This window comes from Schistocerca serialis, chromosome 1 (assembly GCF_023864345.2).
Source record: "Schistocerca serialis cubense isolate TAMUIC-IGC-003099 chromosome 1, iqSchSeri2.2, whole genome shotgun sequence".
NCBI classification, from domain to species: domain Eukaryota; kingdom Metazoa; phylum Arthropoda; class Insecta; order Orthoptera; family Acrididae; genus Schistocerca; species Schistocerca serialis.
The window spans coordinates 1,175,669,820-1,175,692,408 of NC_064638.1; the positions used below are offsets into that span (position 1 = coordinate 1,175,669,820).

Here is a 22,589-nt window from a genome sequence, read left to right on the forward strand (position 1 = left end):
GGAACCGTGCAACTGCTACGGTCGCAGGTTCGAATCCTGCCTCGGGCATGGATGTGTGTGATGTCCTTAGGTTAGTTAGGTTTAAGTAGTTCTATGTTCTAGGGGACTGATGACCTCAGATGTTAAGTCCCATAGTGCCATTTGGACCATTTGAACCAGTGTACAGTTCTATAGAATCAGATGCTGTTGCAATGTAGGAATGAAAAAAGTAAATGGTATAGATAGGGAGATCATGAACCAAGCATATTTGGCTGTCAAGAAGGCGACTAACGTAGCAGATTGTTATCGAATGATCTCACAATAAATCCAAAGAAATTCTGGTCATGTGAACTGAAATTGAGGATAGCAGAGCAAAAGAAAAACTCTGAACCTCATTTTGAGACGTTCATTTACGAATGAAAATCCAGGTGTATTTCACCAATTTAACTCTCTCACCACTGCAAAGATGAGTGATACAGATACTAGTGTCAGTTGTGTTGAAAAACAGCTGAACTCGCTAAAACTAAAGAAAGCTACAGAGACCGATGGAGTCCCCATCAGATTCAATACCGATTTTACGGCTGAGTTAGCTCTTCTTTTAACGGTAATCTACAGCAGATCCCTCGAACAAAAAACAATGCCCAGTGGTTGGAAGAAAACCCAGGTGACGCCCATTTGCAAGATGCGTACCAGAAGTGATCCAAAGAACTACCGTCCAACATCTTTGACATCTCTTTGTTGTAGAATATTAAAACGTATTCTGAGCTCGAACAGAATGACCCTTCCATATCAACGGTTCCGAAAACATCGAACTTGCACTTTACTCGCTTAACAGCCTCAAAGAAATGGATTAACGCAGTGAGGTAGATCCAAAATTTCACTCAGTACCACACCTACAGTTATTATCAAATGTACCATCGTACTGAGTATCAAACGAAATTTGCGACTAGATGGTGGATTTGTTGGTAGAGAGGACGCAGTATGTTGTTACCTTGGATAGAGAATTGTCGACAAATGTAGAAATAACTTCGGGGGTGCGCCAGGGAAGACTGTACCACCTGCTAAAAAATACTGCGTCACATTTATTCAGACCTTGTAATGAATAAACTGATAAACAAGCTACATCCACTAGTTTGGTGGTACTCCTTTGTTTATCTTGCTAAGTGAATTTCATGATTTATAAATTTCTGAACACTGATCGATGTTCTGAGTATATTATCATATAGTAGTCGGCATTTAAGATCCTTTAGAAGCGTCGAGAAGTGCTTCAATAACCACGCTACAAGGCTCTCGTTTAGAATGTTCAATAACTCTTGCCTGGTTTTCGTTGTTTCAGGTGCGGCGGATTCCTGGACTGTGGGAGAGAGTTGTTTACGTGATACTGCCACAGCTACCTTATTACATGAAGGACATCATTATGTTCCTGGTTTTCCAGTGGAGAATGACCGTATCGCCTCAAGCGAAAAGCTCAGAGAACCATAGCGAGACGCACTGAAATTACTGAGGAAAACACTCTTCGCTTTCCTCCATCTCTTACCGCTTTTTTCTAGTATTTCGTCAGTGACCAACGCCTCCTTCTCGGTAGAAGGCTACAATACAAAGGATTGTGGCCTCAGTAATCTTCTCGTGACGCATTTAGACGGGAGGAAAGTGTGGATAGCGTGAATAGTGTCGATAATGGCCACTTGGAGCGTAGATTTTACTCACACACAGGACGAAAGCCTACGTTACTCACTTCAAATAACGTACGATTAGTTAAAAATATGTTGAACCTCTTTTCACTTGCACCATTTGTGACTAGTTCACGAAATAAAGATCATTGGGGTAGACACCTAGGATTAATCACCGAAGTACAGACACTGAGTTTGTTTTCGAATAGACCCATGGTATTTTTTCGTCAGAAGAGCAGATCATAAACGGCAAACTCAGTAATTTAATTTTTTTTTAAATCTGACATTGGATATGGTGATTTCTGTGCTGTTACGGCCGTTAGAACTGCGAACCGGCCAGACGTTACTCTGTAAATTTTTATCAGATCTGCAAAAGAGTTCTGTCACTGAATTTGTAACTGCTTCTGGCGCAAAAAGAATCTCGTGTCTAGACTTACTTAACTAAGTGTTGGTGACAGTTGTATTTTTTTAATATGATTTTCGGTAGCTTATACAGTCACAATTAATCTACAATCAATTTTATACAGCGCGTGATAGATTTTCTAAAAAGCCACCACTAAACTCAATGCACTTTTCTACTCTCAGGATAACATGTTGCCTACCAGTTCTTAGAGCGTCCTTAGGTCCCTTTATGGGGAAGTGGTAGGGGCGGTAGCAGCGTTCAAGATTCGATCTAGAAGTTCATCTCGTTTATCTGTCTCTTTTTTCTATACTTTTCTTCTTCACAAAGCATAGTAACAAAACAGAAAATGTGTTGGTTGGATGCTATCTCATGCGTATGGTAGAGTGTGTAAGATATGTAAGTGCGTTTCATTTATTATGACTAATGAAGCGTATTTGCCTATAATTGAAAGAAATCATGATGTGTCATTCCTCCCTCGAAAATAACATGACCATTAACGAAAAATACGGTATTGCAGTGTCTGTGTTATTCTGAATTATGATGCAAGGTTCCTTTGGAAATGCATGCATATCCAAAAGAACAGCCACTGCGGCGACTACAGCTGTCATGAAATACACGAAATGTAATGTCGAATATGGACAACCATCAACAGTATAAAGGAATGACGACAAGGAAAATTTGTGCCGGACCTGGATGCGAACCCCCATTTTCCGCTTATCGCTAGCAGTCGCCTTACCATTTGGCTAACCGAACACGACTCACGGTCACATCCAAACTTCCATATGCCGCCAACCATGTGTCTACAACCATTACTCCTATATCCATTATGTATATTCCCACACAGGGGAAACGTTTTACTTGAATGTCACGCTGCACGGGAATATACATAATGGATGTACGAGCACCGGTTGTAGACACATGGTTGGCGGCATATGGAAGTTTGGGTCTGGTTGTGAGTTGTGCTTGGATAGCCGAATGGTAAGGTTACTTGATTTGAGGGAGGGGACCAAACAGTGAGGTCATCGGTCCCATCAGCTTAGGAAAGTATGGGGAAGGAAGTTTGCCGTGCCCTGTCGATGAAACCATCCCGGCATTTGCCTGAAGCGATTTAGGGAAATCACGAAAGACCTAAATCAGGATGGTCGGACGCGGGTTTGAACCGTCGTCCTCCCGAATAGAAGTCCAGTGTGCTACCCACTGCACCACCTCGCTCGGTGCCAAAGTGGGAAAATGCAGGTTCGAGTCCCGGCCCGGCACAACCTTTCACTGTCGTCATTCCATTACACAGCTGACGGTTGCCCGTCCATATTCGCAACCCCGAATGTTTTTCATATATTAACGACAAGCATCAGTGTGCATGAAGTGCGTTCTGTCTCGGAAATCTTTCGTAATAGAACATTTTTGCTTCGAAAGAACATTTCCTTCTTTCATACCCCGTGTAAGTCAAATTCTAAGGTACTATGTCTCAGTCTGCCAGAAGATATTTTTCTGTGTGTAAACCAACCTTTAGGAAACGGGAAATGCTGTATTTGTTATTTTTATCTCTTTCGTTGTAAACTTTCTACTTTTAGGGCAGAAAAAGATTGCAAACCTGTGGGTAATGGTTTCCAATCTGCCAACATTAACATAAGAAAATAGGAACTGGATTAGTGCCGTATTCTTATTTTGGGCACAACAATTGTCTGAGGATATGAACAGATGTCTAATATCCCCATCAGTATATTCTCAAAGTAATGATTCAGAAAGCTGACTACCTCATTTGCCCTTTTCTTTCCAGTGGATTCGTCATTCTTACAAAACTGCACTGTCTAATTCTTGGGTCCATGAACACAGAAGTTATACACTCGAAGTTGCCGACTGTACAGGGCATCAGTAGATGATACCTTGGGCAGTGGTATGTTCTACAGTTCGTCAATACACAGTGTTTCGACAGTAAGCTCCTCCCGTGCGTCTGCAGTTCCTGTAGAAACAATCAGCTTTTCTAAGACGCAACTCTTCCTCAGTTATAAGTTGCTTCTTTTCTTCTTCAAATGCAGTACTTCTCACTTGATTTGCTATTGATTTGAAAGTACCTGTAGTAGAAATCATCCGAGACAATAGGTTTATAGCTCTTACCCTCTACGTTCAAAATATGCTGGTCTCGCTCATATTTCTCCAAATACATCTGGTATATCCTGCTCAAATTTAACTCAGGAGACAAACAACATTTATTACTCTGCTTCCTGCAGTAGTGGGATGAACATTTCGGAGAACTTTTAATGTTAATGATTTCTGGGATGACATTGGTCCTGGTTTCATGTTTTCCTCTCTTGTCCTGTGGACGAGTAATGTCTGCTGCTATGTAACTTACAATGCACTCTACACGCTTTTTGCTGATTTCATATATTATACTGAATCTATCTTGCATAGCTTAAATTCCTTTGGTCCCATCCTAACCTAAAGAGAAGCAATATAGTATGAAACTCCACTACCCTACATAGCAACATATAAACATACATTTCTGAAAGTGTTGCATTTCACACGTACCTTATACTCGAAACCGCTAGTTCGACAAGTCCTTGACCCTGTTGTTGGTCCGTGTTTCACGACACTAGACAACGTTATTAAGTAACTTCAGTACGACTCTCATTGTTCTTGATTTTCTATTTCACCGAAATATGTTAAGATAGTTTCTCGTGATGTGTAAGTTTCGACAAGCAGTTCCCTTGCATTTGCAGGCTTTATCAGTCTTCCTGCTTGTTACAATTTTTCCTGCAACTCCTCTATATTCTTTACCCCTAGCACATTTCAACTTCCTGAGATTCCTTTTCCAGCTCGATGGGTTTCTAAATCGCTTTCGACCATTTTGACAACTCACATTTGTATTTTCCTGTAAAGATTCACTTCCTGTATCATTACAGGGGTTACAGTCACTGCCTGACTCGGCACTAGGTTCACTCACATCACTATCGTCCGCCTTTTCTCCAACTAACAAATGGAGAAATCAAAGCTACATGTACCAGAGCCGGCATGTGCTTCTCCCTACCGAGCGACGGCTCAACCGCTCTGGGGAAGAGAGAGGTACATCCTGGAGGTGCCGCTCTCCTGCCCCTAATGCAAAAGGGTAAAGTTTCAATCACCTGTATTACCATCAGTTTCCAGTGGACCCCCTCAATCCTGCATCAAAGATGCAACTAATTTTACTGCACACATAGGTGCGATGAACAGTTTTTCGTGAATTTTGGAATTACCCCCCTCTTGCACCAAACTCTTCAATTGTTGCCCTCTCCAGCCTGAAAATGATTTAAGCAATATCCAGAGAGACACGATAAAAATAGGGAAACAGTGGCGACTCTGGAACAAATATACACACTGGCTGTTGCTCGGAACCTGTCAGGTGGAGGCTATAAGCCGCATAGCTACACTAAACTTTATCACAAGATACTCCCCCCACCCACTCTTATCGGTCATGTGAAAAGCCACATCCTCCCTCCTTCCCGCCTCTCCATCCAGCCTAGTATTTTAGAGGGCAACAAAATAAGGCACCCAATTAAACTGCAGCTGCAAGACTACGTAAACTTCACTTGAATTGTGGAAAAATTCCGCCATGTTCAAAGATAGTTGGCTCTGAATTAGGTATATTGGCGCCAGCACACACACACACACACACACACACACACACACACACAACTGAATTTTGTGTTATGTTTAAAAACGTATTTATATGAATTTTTTGCACCAGTTTCAAAATAGGATAAGTACATAAGCTTTGTCGTAACTATAAATCAGGGTAATGCGTTATGAACTTCAGTGCAAGAATTGGCTGGATGAGTGAGAGAGAGAGAGAGAGCCAGAGACCGAGAAACGAGAGGGTGGGGGGGGGGGGGGGGAGGAGAAACATTGAGCTAGTGCAAGAGAGATGGCTCCTCATATATTCAGTGACAGTGTATGATTAATGCGCCTAGCTGGCTGCTAAGATGTAACACAAGTCAGCTCTTCTTGTTCTGATGTTATGTACCATATCTTTCTATATTTCTGTAATGCTGCATGAAGCACAAACAGACTTGCATACAGGTATTACAGAAGGAATGGGGGGCAAAACCCAAACAAACAAATTGTAGATATAAATGTTATATTTTTTTAGATTTTCTAATAATAAATCACAAGAGTTTAGTTGTACTATGTATTTACATTCAATGTTTTGTATATTTCTCACATTTATTTATTTATTTACATTTCAGTGTAGTCTTTTTACATACACTCTAGTCCGAACGAGTGGTATTCAGAGAATAAGTTTTACAACGTTTTTAAATTTTCACACACACGCCCAAATCATAGTTAATATAACGTTTTCACATATATGCAGTAAAATCGACTGAATGTTTAGCGTCACTGCCTTTAGTGCAGAAGGATCTGGGTCCGATTCCCATCGTCACCTCACATTTTTCTGATAAAGGGAGGACTAAAGTAGGGTTTTCACTCAGCCAGGTAAATCAGCTGTTGTACATACAGCAATGACCCCACTTTGTCGTTTAGTATAAAAAGCCTATCATTTTCAGCCAAAAGTTTAAATTTGTATTGTCTTATGGCTGAAACTGCGTGCGGCTTAGACTGAATTACGTAATGACTATTCGATTTTTCACTATCATTTAACACTCAGTCCCGGTAATCATCAATGCTAAGTGCTTTTACTCATGAGTGTTTCACATATTTTGCTCCATGCATTACACAGTGTGCCTCAGTTTCGAGAGCGTGCGTTTTCCTCTCACTCTGATGGTTTCTATGATTATCTCTCCTGGCACGACGTCTTTCATTAAACAATGTTTTTAATGAAATGTAAGATTTTAAAAATGCTATTATTAGGTTTTTTTATTGAAATGTGAAATTTTAAAAAGGCTATTATCGGAGTAAGCCGCAGTGTCAAACTACTTATGCACTTGACTTTCAGTAACATCATGACGTATATTTCTTGTTGTTGTCCGTGTCTGTCAAACACATTTTCTGTGCCACATTTCTTCAGCGCGAAGTAATAACGAAAATCTATAAGGAGCCTGTTGGAAATATCTAAAGAAGCCATTCCTAAAACTATAGGTTTATCAAATTCAATGTTACATCTACTTAATTCGGCTTGAACCAAATTTGCATTAAATACGACAGTTCGCTTGAAATTAGGTCTTGCAATCAGAGCAGCAACTTCATATCTATCTTCACAAAGTATTACTAGCTCTCCAAAATTCATTTTTCGCACATTTCGCACGGTTATGCCACAAACACTATTACTCATGAATTTGAAGAATTTTTTTTTTTTTAATCGTACTTTGCATCCATGTACTTCTCAGCATTAATATCGATATACGGTTTTGTCCAGTGAGCGTGGTGATGGAAGGGTGATATCTGGTGATTTTGAATACAATAGGATATTCTGCAGACGCTGCTTTAACTTTTTCATAGTGAAACACGTAATTTTTCTTACCGTTCTGCATTTCTCTAACATTCCACTCCCGAACAATGCGTGGAAAAAGTGAATACTTGCTCGTAAATCTTTCGCTTGAGCTCTGATTTCCCTTATTTTATTACGATAATTTTTTCTCCCTATGTAAGTGGGTGCCAACAGAAAATTTTCACTCACAAGGAAGAAATTTGGTGATTGAAATCTCTTGAAACGTTATTCTCGCAACGCCTTTGTTTTTGATTACTGCCATACTAAATCGCGTATCATATCCTACTTCGTGATAGTGACAGTAAAAAACGAGCTGCCCGTCTTCGTACTTCTTTGATGTCCTCCATCAACCACATCTGGTGCGGATCCCATATCGCACATCAATATTCTGGAAGAGTATTGTTTATTGCTGAGTAAAAATATGATGTCTCGAGTGCCCAAACCAAATCTTATGTGAAACAACGTACATACCTCTGGAATAATTCCGGAAAATAAATGAATGTTCATTTCGCATACATTTTATATAACATGTTTTAACGTATGTGACAACTGGTCAGCAACTCAACACCCTACGATATCATCTAACTAAACGAAGAGGGAAGAATAAATCATTTGATATTAGTTTTGCGGTTATTACAATGTACATTTATTAAATACAAACTGACTGTAACTATCTCAGTCTAATGCATAGAAGGAATTATACACTGAAGCGCCAAAGAAACTGGTATAGGCATGCGTATTCAAACACAAACGTACGTAAACAGGCAGAATATGCCGCTGCGGTGGGCAACGCCTATGTAAGACAAGTGTCTGGTGCAGTTGTTAGATCGGCTACTGCTGCTACAATGGCAGGTTATCAAGATTGAAGTGAGTCTGAAAGTGGTATTATAGTCGGCGCACGAGCGATGGGACACAGCATCTCCGAGTTAGCGATGAAGTGGGATTTTAACGTACGACCATCTCACGAGAGTACCGTGAACATCAGGAATCCGGTAAAACATCAAATCTCCGACATCTCAGCGGCCGGAAAAAGATCCTGCAAGAACTGGACCGACGACGCTTGAGGAGAATCGTTCAACGTGACAGAAGCGCAACCCGTCAGCAAACTGCTGCAGATTCCAAAGCTGGGCCATCAACATGTGTCAGCCTGCGAACCATTCGACGAAATATCATCGATAAGGGCTTTCGGAGCCGAACGCCCACTCGCATACCCTTGATGATTGCTCGCCACAAAGGTTTATGCCTCGCCCGAGCCCGTCAACACCGACGTTGGATTGTTGATGACTGGAACCATGTTGCCTGGTCGCACGAGTCTCATTTCAAATTGTATCGAGCGGATGGACGTGTACGGGTATGGAGACAATAAAATGAATCCATGGTTTCTGCATGTCAGCAGGGGACAGTTCAGGCTGGTGGAAGCTCTGTAATGGTGTCGGACATTTGTAGTTGGAGTGATATGGGACCCCTGATAAGTCTAGATACGGTTCTAACAGGTGATACGTACGTAAGCATACTGTCTGACCACCTGCATCCATTCATGATCATTGTGCATTCCGTCGTACTTGGGCGGTTCCAGCAGGACAATGCGACACCCCACACGGCCAGAATTGCTACAGAGTGGCTCCAGGAACACTCTTCTGAGTTTAAACAGTTCCTCTGGCCACCAAACTCCCCAGACATGAACATTATTGGGCACATTTGGGATGCCTTGCAACTTGCTATTCAGAAGAGATCTCCACCCCCTCGTGTTCTTACGGATCTATGGACAGCCCTGCAGGATTCATGGTGTCAGGTGTCATCCTGCACTACTTCATACAATTGTATAGTCCATGCCACGTCGTGTTGCGGCACTCCTGCGTACCCGCAGGGGTCCTACACGATGTTAGGGAGGTGTACCCGATTCTTTCGCCCTTCAGTGAATGAGATACACACATCAAAAAGGTTTTGCATCACCTCGGTTCCCAGAATTCCTGAAGATAGGCGTTAACTGTGGATATTGTATCACAGACACAGTCCCTTTGACTGTTCAGAGATGTCACTAAACCCGCCCAAAGTTGTAAACAACTATACATGAGCAGTACCTATTAGACGGAAGGGGTCCGACAGCCGGTCAATTCGAGTCATTTCACCAGGAAGGAGGTACACGGCTCGGTTCGATCGCGTCCGCACTGTTACTTTGTGCCAGGAAGGGCTCTCAACAAGGGATGTGTCCAGGCGTCTCGGAGTGGACCAAAGCGATATTCTTCTGGCATGGAGGAGATACAGAGAGACATAAACTGCCCATGACATGCCTCGCTCAGGCCACCCAAGGGCTACTACTGCAGGACGATCGCTACCTACGGATTATGGCTCGGAGGAACCCTGACAGCAACGCCACCATGTTGAATAACGCTTTTCGGCAGCCACAGGACGTTGTGTTACGACTCAAACTGTGCGCTGTAGGCTGCATAGTGCGCAACTTCACTTCCAATGTCCATGGCGAGGTCCATCTTTGCAACCACGACACCATTCAGCGCGGTACAGATGGGCCCAACAACATGCCGAATGGACCGCTCAGGATTGGCATCACGTTATTTTCACCGATGAGTGTATCGCATATGCCTTCAACCAGACAATCGTCGGAGGCGTGTTTGGAAGCAACCTGGTCAGGCTGAAAGCCTTAGACACACTGTCCAGCGAGCGCAGCAAGATGGAGGTTCCCTGCTGTTTTGAGCTGGCATTATGTGGGGCCGACGTACATTACTGGTGGTCATGGAAGGCACCATAACGGCTGTACGGTACGTGAATTGTATCCCCCGACCGATAGTGCAACCATATCGGCAGCATATTGGCGAGGCATTCGTCTTCATGGATGACAATTCGCGCCGCCATCGTGCGCATCTTGTGAATGACTTCCTTCAGGATAACGACATCGCTCGACTAGAGTGGCCAGCATGTCCTCCAGACATGAACCCTATCGAACATGCCTGGTATATATTGAAAAAAGCTGTTTATGGACGATGTGACCCACCAACCACTCTGAGGGATCTACGCCGAATCGCCGTTGAGGAGTGGGACAATCCAGACCAACAGTGGCTTGATAAACTTGTGGATAGTATGCCACGACGAATATAGGCATGCATCAGTGCAAGAGTACATGCTACTGGGTATTAGAGGTACCGGAGTGTACAGCAATCTGGACCACCACCTCTGAAGGTCTCGCTGTATGGTGGTACAACATGCAATTCGTAGTTTTCATGTTGATCTGTATTCCAATTTTCTGTACAGGTTCCGGAACTCTTGGAACAAAGATGATGCAAAACTTTTTTTGGTGTGTGTAGTTACAGTCGGTGTGCATTTAATAAATGTACATTGTATGCACCCATTGCAAGCCTGTCTGCGAGTCCTTTGTTCGGCTTTCTCGCTGCGCACTGCTGCAAGGTCATGCAGACATTGAGGAGGTGATGTATATATTATTTCCTCATTATCTGGATGACCTCGCAGCACCACATGGCGACAAGCCAAAACAAAGTACTTACAGGGACGCTTGCAAAGGGAGCGGCCTCTGGCATCTGTCTGCCAGTAGATGTTGAGGTGAAATTTTGTGTCTTCGATGCTAACGTTTGATGTGATACATCACTTGAATGGGAAAGTCGCGGGATGAAAGATTTTCCAGACTTCATATATGTGGAAATTGTTACGACCAATGCTCGTTTGTTGCAAGCTCAATATTCGGTCATAAAGTAATTCCTCCTTCAGAGCTAATTTGATTTACTTCCATACGATGGCGCATTGCTGTTTTACAGTTTTGCTACCGCGTAATTTCATTTGAGAATTGGGATTAGTAATTTTCACTAAGGATTTTACTTGTTGCATAATTTCGACAATGAGATAGGAGCCACTGTACTACATAGCAATTTAGAAGCATTGATCCATCTTTCGAGTAAGTGGAAGTCCTTCAGAATGAATGCAGTTGTTATTCAGTTCAAAGTAAACTGAGATTCGTTTGTGAAATATTAAATTCATTTTCTCCTTCAGAGCTGGCGACCAAATCTTCGAATTTATAGTTTTATTGCAGCCAGATTGCCAAAAGGTGAGTTTAAAACCAGTTCCCCTTGACTCTATGTACTGCTACAGTGATGATAGTACCAGTCGCAAAGACCACAGCTAAGGTAGGTAGTGCAGCGTACAAGTGAAGTGTATTTATATGTCTACAGCTACTAGAAATTGAACCCTCCTATCATCATTGTGCTTTGGACAGAAGTTTATTTCATTTTGATTGTCTGAAATATAAATTCCGCTAGAATACATAGGTCAAAAAGTTAATTCAAAAGTTGTTTAAAAGATATTTATTGAGGAAGTAATATTAGGTTTCTTAAATGCAGAGTATGACGTCAATACCCTATCGGGGGTGATGAGAAACAGTGGCATGTGGTGCTAACCGATGGTTTTCGTAGCGAGGAAATGGCTCACGCACTAGTAGCATCAAAAAACATGCGGGATGGCAGACGTTTTTGCATTCACAGATTGCGTCAGAGCAGTGATTTCCAGACGCCAAATTTCAATTTTGTGTTGTGCTCAAACATTGCTAAAAGCAAATATAACAAATGCAGAGATGTTTTTGCCTAACCTTTCGTTCTTAAACTTAGATTCCCAGCTATTGAATAATTAATGGTTCATTCTTACATGAATTTAGAGATCCTCCAGATCAGTTTCAGGTGTGCAAGCGACAGGTTTGGTCAGTAGTTTCCAAATGTTTTGTACATTATTTAGGCATGGAATGCACATTCCCAAATGTAATTTAAAATCTTTGACATTTATAAGAAATCTTTTATGATATTTTGATAGCACTCAATGACACCTACCTGCAGGCACTTAGTCTGTGAAAATCGCCCAAGGCATTGTCAAGATATTAACTTTCAGAGTTTATTTTAGGCACAAAACCTTTGACGTTAAATAAATTAACAAGTACTTTTCCGATCGAGGGTGCGTTTTTACACACACACTCATCTTATTTTTGTCTTTGTAACTATGTCAAGGACTTCTCAATTACTCAGCAGGTTCAATTAATACAGGTTTAATTTATATTAAATGAAGTCCTAATCAGTATTTATGCTGGTTGCTCAATTCAGTCATGGCGGTAGCCTTCTCCACGTTTCTTGCCAGTTATCAGGGCGCCTACGTTTCCATGAAAACACACTAGAGCATGAATTTACCTGACCTTTCTTCTCTCCAAATATGGTAGTTCTCATACTCACGGTGTCCACCAATCACTGAGGACCATAGGTGCTGTCATCTATTGATACGCCACAACACTCATACAGCTCTTTGAACTCAGCCTCGTTCTAGCCGCCATACCTCCTTTAGCGTCAAAACATGAACACCAGCCCAGCTGTAACGATTTCTCCCTTACAAGAAGATGTGCTCTCTTAGCCGCGATTGCTTTTTACAGTGAGCTGTCATTCTTATAAGGATATATTCTCACAACACAAAGTGCTGACAAATCCATATAGGGGCGGAACTTAAAACTACACACCAGCAACGCCATCTGATAGCCAAATAGGTAACCTCAAGCTACGACAGCTTCGCCAAGTGGCTGACCAGCGAACTACAAGCACCTACAATGACTCGATCTCCACCGTGTGGCAACTCACTAAGCTATAATACCTCCAGTGCACCAAGCAACTGGGATTGGAACTGCGAGCGGGCACTGCATCACAATGTGGTCAGCCAAAACACACAGTGGTATGCCCACCACCAAATGTCAAAATATTGTGACATCCACAAGTGTCAGTGAGTGAGTGAAGATGATCTGCTGGTGCAATAGCAACTTATATTACAAGGCATTCCAACACATGGCATTATAAATGACGTTTTCCATTTTTCTCATAGTTTGCTCTGAAGTACAGTATGCTTCTGGGTGCATTTTTACACTACTAAGTAGTGGCGATAGTAAGTAGCAACAATTCAAATGCATTATTTATTTGGAATTACAGGTTTGTCTGGTTATTGATTTATGATGTATATTTGTGAATGTTTACGTCAGCATCTGATTTTGGTAGGCTTGTAAGGATTACTTTATTCATTGGTGAGAGCTATTCTGCTAGTTTGGATTAACTGAAGCAGACAGTAAGGGTTTAATTAGTTGTTAATTACGAAGAATTGTTTGGGTTACCAAGGGGTTCTTGTCAACGCATTTTAAGTAACAAGGCCATCTCCTCAATCAAAACAAGAGACTGAGGTTGTTATATCTGGAAAAATGGAGCAAACTCTGGAAGAAAGAGTTGATTCAGGAATCAGTAGTTGTGGACTATCAGTTGCCCACCCTTTGGGCCATTCATACCAACGAAGACAATGAGGTGTAAGCCAGATACAAAAATATAGATGTGGTACAGTTCAGTGAATAGTGGAGAAGTTAATCGTCCATGCATCCAAAGGAAATGTAGAACCAAAGAGAGCACAGAGGTGATATCAAAAGAAAACATAGAGAAGGTACCACAAGTAAACATGGAGCACATAGAGAAATTACCTCAAGTAACTAAAGAAATGTTGAAGAAAGAGCTGCAGGAATGTCAAGAAAGAATGAAGAGAATCCTTGAAGTAAGAGATGCCAAATTGCAGGAGATTCTGGCTCAACTTCATAAAGATATGAATAGAATTAGAGTTGGCACTTCAGGAAAAGCTGAGAGAATATTAAGGAAGCTAAAGCTGCACTACAAGAAAAAATTCAAGAAGTTTACACATCATGTCCAACAGATTAAAATTGTGACAGAGACAGAACAAGAATGCAAGATCGCTATTAAAGAACTGGGCACTAAATAAACTGAACTGCGGATTTCAGAAAAAAACGGTAGTACTCAGGCAATAGGATGATTAGTGATCAAGCAAGAGATTAAGAATTTGCAGCAAGGAATACAACAACTTGATAATGAAACTGAACACATTGATAGGAAAATTAGTAATTCAACCTTGATGAAAGATAATTTTGTTAGAATAGTGAACACTAGCAACCGGTACACCCAGGTTAATACAGAACGGAAGTAAAATCAGAAGAGAAATTGTACGCTATGATATTTACAAAGCGATTAAAAGGAATTTTCCCAGCACACTTTAAAGATGCAGACAAAATACAATTCCCAATAGACAGAATGAAAGGAGAAGCTCACACCAGGTGAGTTAAGAAGAGAAATGTAGTTAGTAATTACAGTCAATTCGAAGGGGAATTTCTGAAGGAATACTGGTCTGAGAGTTATCAATGTGTACCACTTGAAGACTTACTACATCGCAAATCGCTTAACACTTGAATGTGTACCGCGGGAGAATCTGATGAGCATTTATGAAAACTGAATGAAACCTTACAGCAACCATTAAATGACGACGCAGTGATATCTGCAATAAAGAGACGATTTAGTTTAAGGATGCAAGACAATGTAAGCACATTATTAAGGACAGAGATACATTGATTCAAGTGCTGGAACAGTTAGAATCAAGTCGCTCACAGGAAAACAGTCAAGCAAACGAGCAAACCCAGCAAAGAAACAATTATCACCAAACTCAATGTTGTAACCCGTCATATCGTAGGTGACGAGGTAGTAGTCACCAATATACGAACCACGGAAAGGGCCATCAAGATTACCATGATCAGACGAGAGAACATGATCCAAAGGATTATCTAGATGAGAAGACAGACAAAGGAATGATGTAATATAAAGTGGTAAGTCTTAGGAAACCAGCAACTCTTTTTATGCTATACCAACTGTTGACTGCTACATTCCCCGCTGAGTGACACGTTACTTTTTGTTTTAAGTCTTACTCCTCTCACATGTTTACTATCCACATGCTACGAAAATTGTAGAAATTACCATGTACATTTAATCAATGATTGTCCAAATATTTCAATCAGGAACTGTGTGATAAAACCGGTTGCACCATAATACACCACACACGTATGAAACTAATGTCAGCGTAGTAGTTGAAATATCTAAGAAACAATGGTGTGTGTGAATTATTCAGTGTGATGAAATCATAGAAACAGCATCAAAAAGAGTAATGATAAGTATCGTAACTGAGAGAAAACATCTATCAAAACAGTGATTGAAGCTGCTCAGTATCAGTAAAGAATTCTATGTAGTCTTATAGTTTTTTTTGGTAGGCTGTGAAAGAACAGAGAAACTATAAAGAATTAGCATGACGTAACAGCTGATTGTGACAAACTGAAGAAAGTGGAAAATGATCTATAGATGAGGAGCTATTTGTTTGGATAATTGATATGAGATATAAGAATGATTAGCATAATATATTAATGATGTGCAGAAGTTAAGGAGCATGAAAGAACTTCATCTTCAGTTTTATGTGAAGTTCGCAATAGACAAAACAAAAGGCAAAGCTTACATCTGGGGAGTTAAGACGACAGAAGTAGTTAGTAATTACAGCCAATTCGAAGGAGAATTTCTGAAGGAATACTGCTCTGAGAGCTACCAACGTGCAGTACTTGAAGACTTACTACAGTGCAAATCACTTAATTAACACTTGAATGGCTACCTTGAGAGAATTTGCTGAGCATTTATGAGAACTGAATGAGACCTTACAGCGATCATTAAACAACGACATAGTAATGAAAGTCTCTTCGGGTTTGCTGCCGGATCCTAAAATCAACTTGACTCGATATTTCGGCGATCCAACTGGTCGCCATCTTCAGAAAAATGCTGCTTCTGCTGATGAGCCCCGCTGAGAACTGACGCCAGGTTGCAAATCGACGTCCTATATAGGCCACCGTTCAGTACACGGCGCATGCGCCGCCCATCACGGTTTCTGCCTTCCAAGACAGGGAGGTGGCGCCGCCCTCAGTGAAACACTGCTGGCAACGATATATCGCAATCAAGGACGCACCAAAGAACGTTCAGTTTTGATGCGAGATTATACAGGATTCCACGTTTTGCTAAGAGGAAACCCATTGTCACTGTTGATTAAATTATCAGCCAACCTAATTTCAATCGCCTCTTTATAGACACTGTTCCAAAAACCGGAAATGTTGATAACCACAACAGTTTCCTCAAATTTCATTTTGTATCCCTCATTTAGGCAGTGTTCTGCTACCGGCGATTTTTCCGGCTGTTGTAGTCTCGTATGACGGCGATGTTCCACACACCTGTCATGCACTGTGCGAACAGAACGGCCAACGTAAGCTTTCCCACATTGACACGCGCCAGCGAAACCACCAGTCATACCTATACCTTTTTATGGAGAAAATCAATCTTAAAACTAGACGTGCCATTACAGGTGCCATTACAAGCGCTACCAACCTCATCGAAAGAACATATTAAACATAATGACATGTTAAGTAGTTTGCAAGTCGGGTGATGCAGAGGGAATTAGATTAGGAAATGAGACACTTAAAGTAGTAAAGGAGTTTTGCTATTTGGGGAGCAAAATAACTGATGATGGTCGAAGTAGAGAGGATATAAAATGTAGACTGGCAATGGCAAGGAAACCGTTTCTGAAGAAGAGAAATTTGTTAACATCGAGTATAGATTTAAGTGTCAGGAAGTCATTTCTGAAAGTATTTGTATGGAGTGTAGCCATGTATGGAAGTGAAACATGGACGATAAATAGTTTGGACAAGAAGAGAATAGAAGCTTTCGAAATGTGGTGCTACAGAAGAATACTGAAGATTAGATGGGTAGATCACATAACTAATGAGGAAGTATTGAATAGGATTGGGGAGAAGAGAAGTTTGTGGCACAACTTGACCAGAAGAAGGGATCGGTTGGTAGGACATGTTCTGAGGCATCAAGGGATCACCAATTTAGTATTGTAGGGCAGCGTGGAGGGAAAAAATCGTAGAGGGAGACCAAGAGATGAATACACCAAGCAGATTCAGAAGGATGTAGGTTGCAGTAGGTACTGGGAGATGAAGAGGCTTGCACAGGATAGAGTAGCATGGGGAGCTGCATCAAACCAGTCTCAGGACTGAAGACCACAACAACAACAACAACAACAAGTAGTTTGCTCACTAGTATAAATTAAATAACTACATATTTCATTTTCAGTAATTAGTTTTCAGTCTTTTCTCACTGTGCCCTCGAATATTTATTCTACACACATATATGGCACACGTGTCTTAAGGAAATGAACTGCTGTTTTCACTACTCCAATCTAAACACAGTTATCTGTAACGACATTTAAACTATGGCTGAAACTACGTACAATTCTAAATAGTTAATTAAAACTGACTGTCAACATACAAAATATATAATCCTAATGTTGCACGTGGAGCATGTGCACGTTTGTCAGTCCATACTGCCATGCTGATAGTGTATCTTTCCTGAATTATTAATTAGCTGAATTCAATTAAATTCCTGATTAAAGTGCTTCTCAATGGTTGATTAAGAATAATTAAATATGCAGATAGCTCAATCGACATTTATCAATGAGTTTTTTAATCTCTCTTGTAGGCACATAAAAACCATTGTTATCAAATATTCAGTGAAAATCAGTTACGGAAACCTTCTCAGATTTATAACTAATTACACATACCACTTTCATATATACTAGCTGAATCGTCTCTTTCTCTCTCTCTCTCTCCTCTTAAGCATGGTGTATCATATTTCACAGTTAATACTATGATTTGCATTGCACTCACGCAAATGTAAATACAACTGTATTTGTGGATGTTGCGCTGACAGGTCAGCGTGGTCTTAGTGCTTTTCTGTGAACTATCAATGTCATGCCAACCAGCCACTGCTCTGTGGCATTCATGAACCAAATATCACACACGACCAAAGCCCATCACCTCTGATCTCTTTGTAGTATGTCATGTCATAACATTCAGAAATTACTTTTATGTACGCCAGTGGACACCAGATGTCAAGAACAAGGGAGGCACACCAACCTGAGACACGCAGTTAAATTAGTCATTTGCGAGCACTGTCTAGGACTTAAGTATATCACGATCTATGAAAAAAGAGTGTTCAACACATACCCCTAGATACTGGGACAGTGTTATAAGAGAGTCAACAGAGTTTTACAAAATACATCACATTGTGCTGTATGTACTGACAGATAGACAGCACAGGGTAATGAATTTTGTAAAATTCGTACATGCTGTTGACCAGCGCCTAAACAAGATGTTCAAAGTCAACAGAGATAGAGGTGATTGAAAACCTCATGAATCGTGACACTGGGTACGAACTCTGCAAAGCCTTAGGTCCTGCACTGGAGTTGCTAAAAAAAAAAGCAAAGGAAGAAACGAGGATGACATGGGGAACGAACCCCAGACAAAGCGCCAGGTGCACTGTACCCAACACAGAACGCCAGATTTCAGTCAGCCGCATCGGTCTGGAAAAGGAAGGCCAGCTCGCGGTGTGGCACAATGGACCGAAGATAGAACGTCGCAGGACGTTTCTAGTGGCAACGGACTGCAATCGGAGCTCGTAGAACTGACCTTGGGGGCGCATTTTACCGAAAACGGAACGCTAGTTCGAGGCCAGTTGCTCCTGACCCAGGAAGGAATGTCTCAGTATGCTTCCAGAGGTGAGGGACTGCAGACAGAAAGACGAGAACCGATCATGGAGAAGGAAGGAATTAAGTATAAATATTGGACCTGCTGAACACTCTCAGGTATCAAGCAATAAAGACAACGGGACATGTCGAAATGTTGTGCATGGACTACACTGATACTGAGCAGAAAACCCGGCGTGCCAAACTGTCAACAGATCGCCAGTAGAGCCTGAAGAATTGTTGTATCAAGAGATTCTATGGGGAGGAGATGTACCGAAATATCAAAAAGCTGGACAAACTTAGACATACGAAAGGGAGGATGTTATGTCTCTCACCTTCCTTCTGAGATTTAGGGATGGAGACCTACTGCCAATTTTCGCCGGGATCAAGCATCATATCAATGAGATAAAACGTCAGGCGAGCATGGCGCTTGTAAAGGAAAGGATTGGAGACATACGCCACAGGTTGGTTGTGGTGGCCAGAGGGCTTTTACATCTTCACCTGTACTTGACAACCTTCGTAACAGGTAAGTATTGGGACTGAATAGACAGTGCCTCTTGGTTCACACCAGAGTGCTCCAGGAAGAATGTCTCTTTGTGCTAGTCTGCGAAGTTTGACTATATATGCAACAAAACACACCAGTTAGAGATCATTCGCACGTTGAGTAACCTAAAATCCAAGAAGCTCGATGACACCACCTTCAAGGCACTCAGCAGGGACCAAAATTTTACAACTACTCCTAGGAATGTGCATATTTCGTGTTTGATCAGTCCAATGGAGCAAGCAGTCAACACATTTCGCCAAACGTGGCAGAATAATTCAGCCAGGAGACATGCAAATCGATCACCAAGCCGAACTGCAAGATTTTCCAGTTATAACGTGTGTTGGAAGTGTTTGAGCTATAGCTGTAGTACGAACAATGGCTTCTACAGACATCGTGGTGACCCTTTGTTAACCGACGTAGTCAGAGACATGGCGAGCTCGTAAATTATTACCACCACAGTTTTCGACGACAGCGCATATTTCAAAGCAAGAAATGTAATGCATCCAATTTTCTTACTATTATATGAGGAAATTAAAGTCAGCGGCTTTTTCGTTTATATGCGATTGCAGTCTTTCTCGGCGTATTCCAACGATGAATTCTTCTCGGGTTATAAGCCGAGTGGTGGCGTTGTCTTGTCGCAACGTTTCGATGATAACCCGAGAAGAATTCATCAGCTTTTTCGTTGTTTAAAGCTAAAGGCTATAATGTTTTGCATTCTCTGTAGGCTCTTACGTTAATTAAACTACAATCATTTACTTATCCTGCATTCCTGATCATTACATATTTAATATTTTGTGTGGAATATACGATTTCAAAGATCGTATCTGATTAATACATCATTGTGTCACAGTTCTAAATAGATATTAAGTATTCACTATCTAGAGAAGATATTTTGTCTTAAGCAGATGACTGTGGTTGCGTTTTCACTTGTAAATGGCAAATTCACTTGACTTTAACGTACAGTTTCTTCATTATTAGTTCAGTAATTATTCAGTCTCAAAATTTTCAAATATGGTGGCCACAAACCTATGTATTAACTGTACAGCTTGCATCCAGCTTGTTTTCAAGTAAACTCGGTAAGTAAAATATTTGACTTCAGAATTTCAAAGTAAAGTTAAGAAACATCAAACAAAATTTTGCTCGTCCAGGAACGGCGACCGTTTCTAGTAGGATAACATTTATTGCAGAGGGATTGTATGATAACTGAACACCAGATCTCAAGCAATCTTTTGACAACGGTACTGTTGTTCGTTGGATGGCACCAAATTATCTAAAGGATAAATAAGTTAAGAGAGTGTAGTGAAATATTTATGTATGTGTTAGAAATCATGATAGTGCACAACATCCCATCTATTCTTTGGAAATAAATAGTCGATTGACTAAAAATTAATAAATTCAGTTTGAGTAAAATCACGGTCAATAGTTAGTCTAAACTTTGTTTAAAAATGTAGTAGTACGATATAGAATAAAAGCTTACACTCCGCTAACTGAATAAGAGATACAGTTGTGCAAACGGTTCGTGGTAAAGACAGAATTTTACGTGACGCCACGCAGCCAAGGTCACAGGCGCGAGAACGGCCGCAATACCGGTAGGTTTTGAGTGTAACGTACAGCTAGTCAGCTTTGTGCACCATGCGCGATAAAAATCGGTTAGGAGGGGCATCTAAGCACAATAATAAGTCAAAGAAAGGTTACACGCGTCATTAAGTGATAGTAAAATCAAACACTGTTGTGAAAACATTTGGTTCGATTACATGCGGTTTGTTGCGCCAAAATGCGGTAAATCGCGAATGCGTGGTTTGTTTGTGGACTGCAGCAGCGGAACTCAACAAGAAGAAGAACCGAGATTACGGACTTGGGGAACGAACGCCAGACTTAGGACCGGGTGCACCGTAACCAGAAGAGCTGTCAGGCGCATCGGATCGTAAGCGGAATGCAAGCTCATGGCTAGGTGCTCCTACTGAAGGCGGACAACTCTGGACCGGCCCCTACAACCGGCGGCAGAAAGAGAGCCGTTGCTGACGTAAGCGTGTCGGGACGTACATGGACGAATGAGGCCTCCAAGTGCACTAGCCCCCCCCCCCCCCCCTCCACTCCCAACATAAAGTATGGATCTCGTTCTGCGCCAACTGCCAAGGAGAACAGCGCGCGCCGCACAACACTGAAACCTGCTTTCCTACTACTCCACAATATAACAGTTCGCGATAAAAGGCACATCACTTCTCAAGAATGTCAACTAAGCAGTCCGCGTTGCGTCTCGAAAAGAGGCCCGTTAACACATTTGTGACTGCACTATTCCACTGTCGTAGCCTTTATAATATTGCGTGGAAAATCGATCAGATGCATTTAAATAGCTTTTGTCCATTATTTTTACTGTTCACAATACACTGAAAAACAGTTTAATAAATGTCCGCAGTAACAAATTCACCGTCCACGCCTGTCCACGGCACAACAACCTACCTTCCATAATTGCTGTCATCGCACTGTTATGTTAAACTCGTAACGTATCAATACGAACCTAGACTCTCACTCTCGAAGAGTATTTATAACAATCAAATCTTATTTAAACATTTCAGTGTAAGCCTGTAATATTCGCGCAAACAAAGTCGACACTCTGCGCAGAAGCTGGGGGAGCGATGTAAATGGGAAATGCCATTACGCTCGCTCCCATCAGCCACCACGTCGAGTGTCAACTTCGTTTGCACATGTAGAAATGATTTCAAAATTTAAAAAAAAAATTAAATAAGGTAGCAATTACAGCAGTTAATATGCAGTGTCTGACCGTAAACACAAGGTGTGATGGCCGGCCAGAGTGGCCGTGCGGTTCCAGGCCCTACAGTCTGGAACCGAGCGACGGCTACGGTCGCAGGTTCGAATCCTGCCTCGGGCATGGATGTGTGTGATGTCCTTAGGTTAGTTAGGTTTAATTAGTTCTAAGTTCTAGGCGACTGATGACCTCAGAAGTTAAGTCGCATAGTGCTCAGAGCCATTTGAACCATTTTTGAACAAGGTGTGATGAATTATGTTAACAGAATCTTCCGTCGGTTCTTGGTAGAACAACATTATAATAAATGAAAAGCACCAGTTTGCCTTTGT

General features: G+C 41.4%; 1 protein-coding gene across 3 annotated transcripts in view; it reads left to right on the forward strand.

Annotated features, from left to right (window-relative positions):
• Nucleotides 1-22,589, forward strand: part of LOC126418639 (short-chain dehydrogenase/reductase family 9C member 7-like) — a 173,546-nt gene that overhangs the window by 145,840 nt on the left and 5,117 nt on the right. Inside the window, exon 8 of one of the 3 annotated variants that reach the window (XM_050085504.1) lies at nt 1,316-6,210. The exons of the other annotated variants lie outside the window; for them this stretch is intronic. Within the exon in view, the coding sequence (XP_049941461.1) occupies nt 1,316-1,474 (159 nt within the window). The 3' untranslated portion in view covers nt 1,475-6,210. Of the gene's footprint in view, nt 1-1,315; nt 6,211-22,589 lie in introns of those variants that run through there. 3 annotated transcript variants of the gene reach the window in all.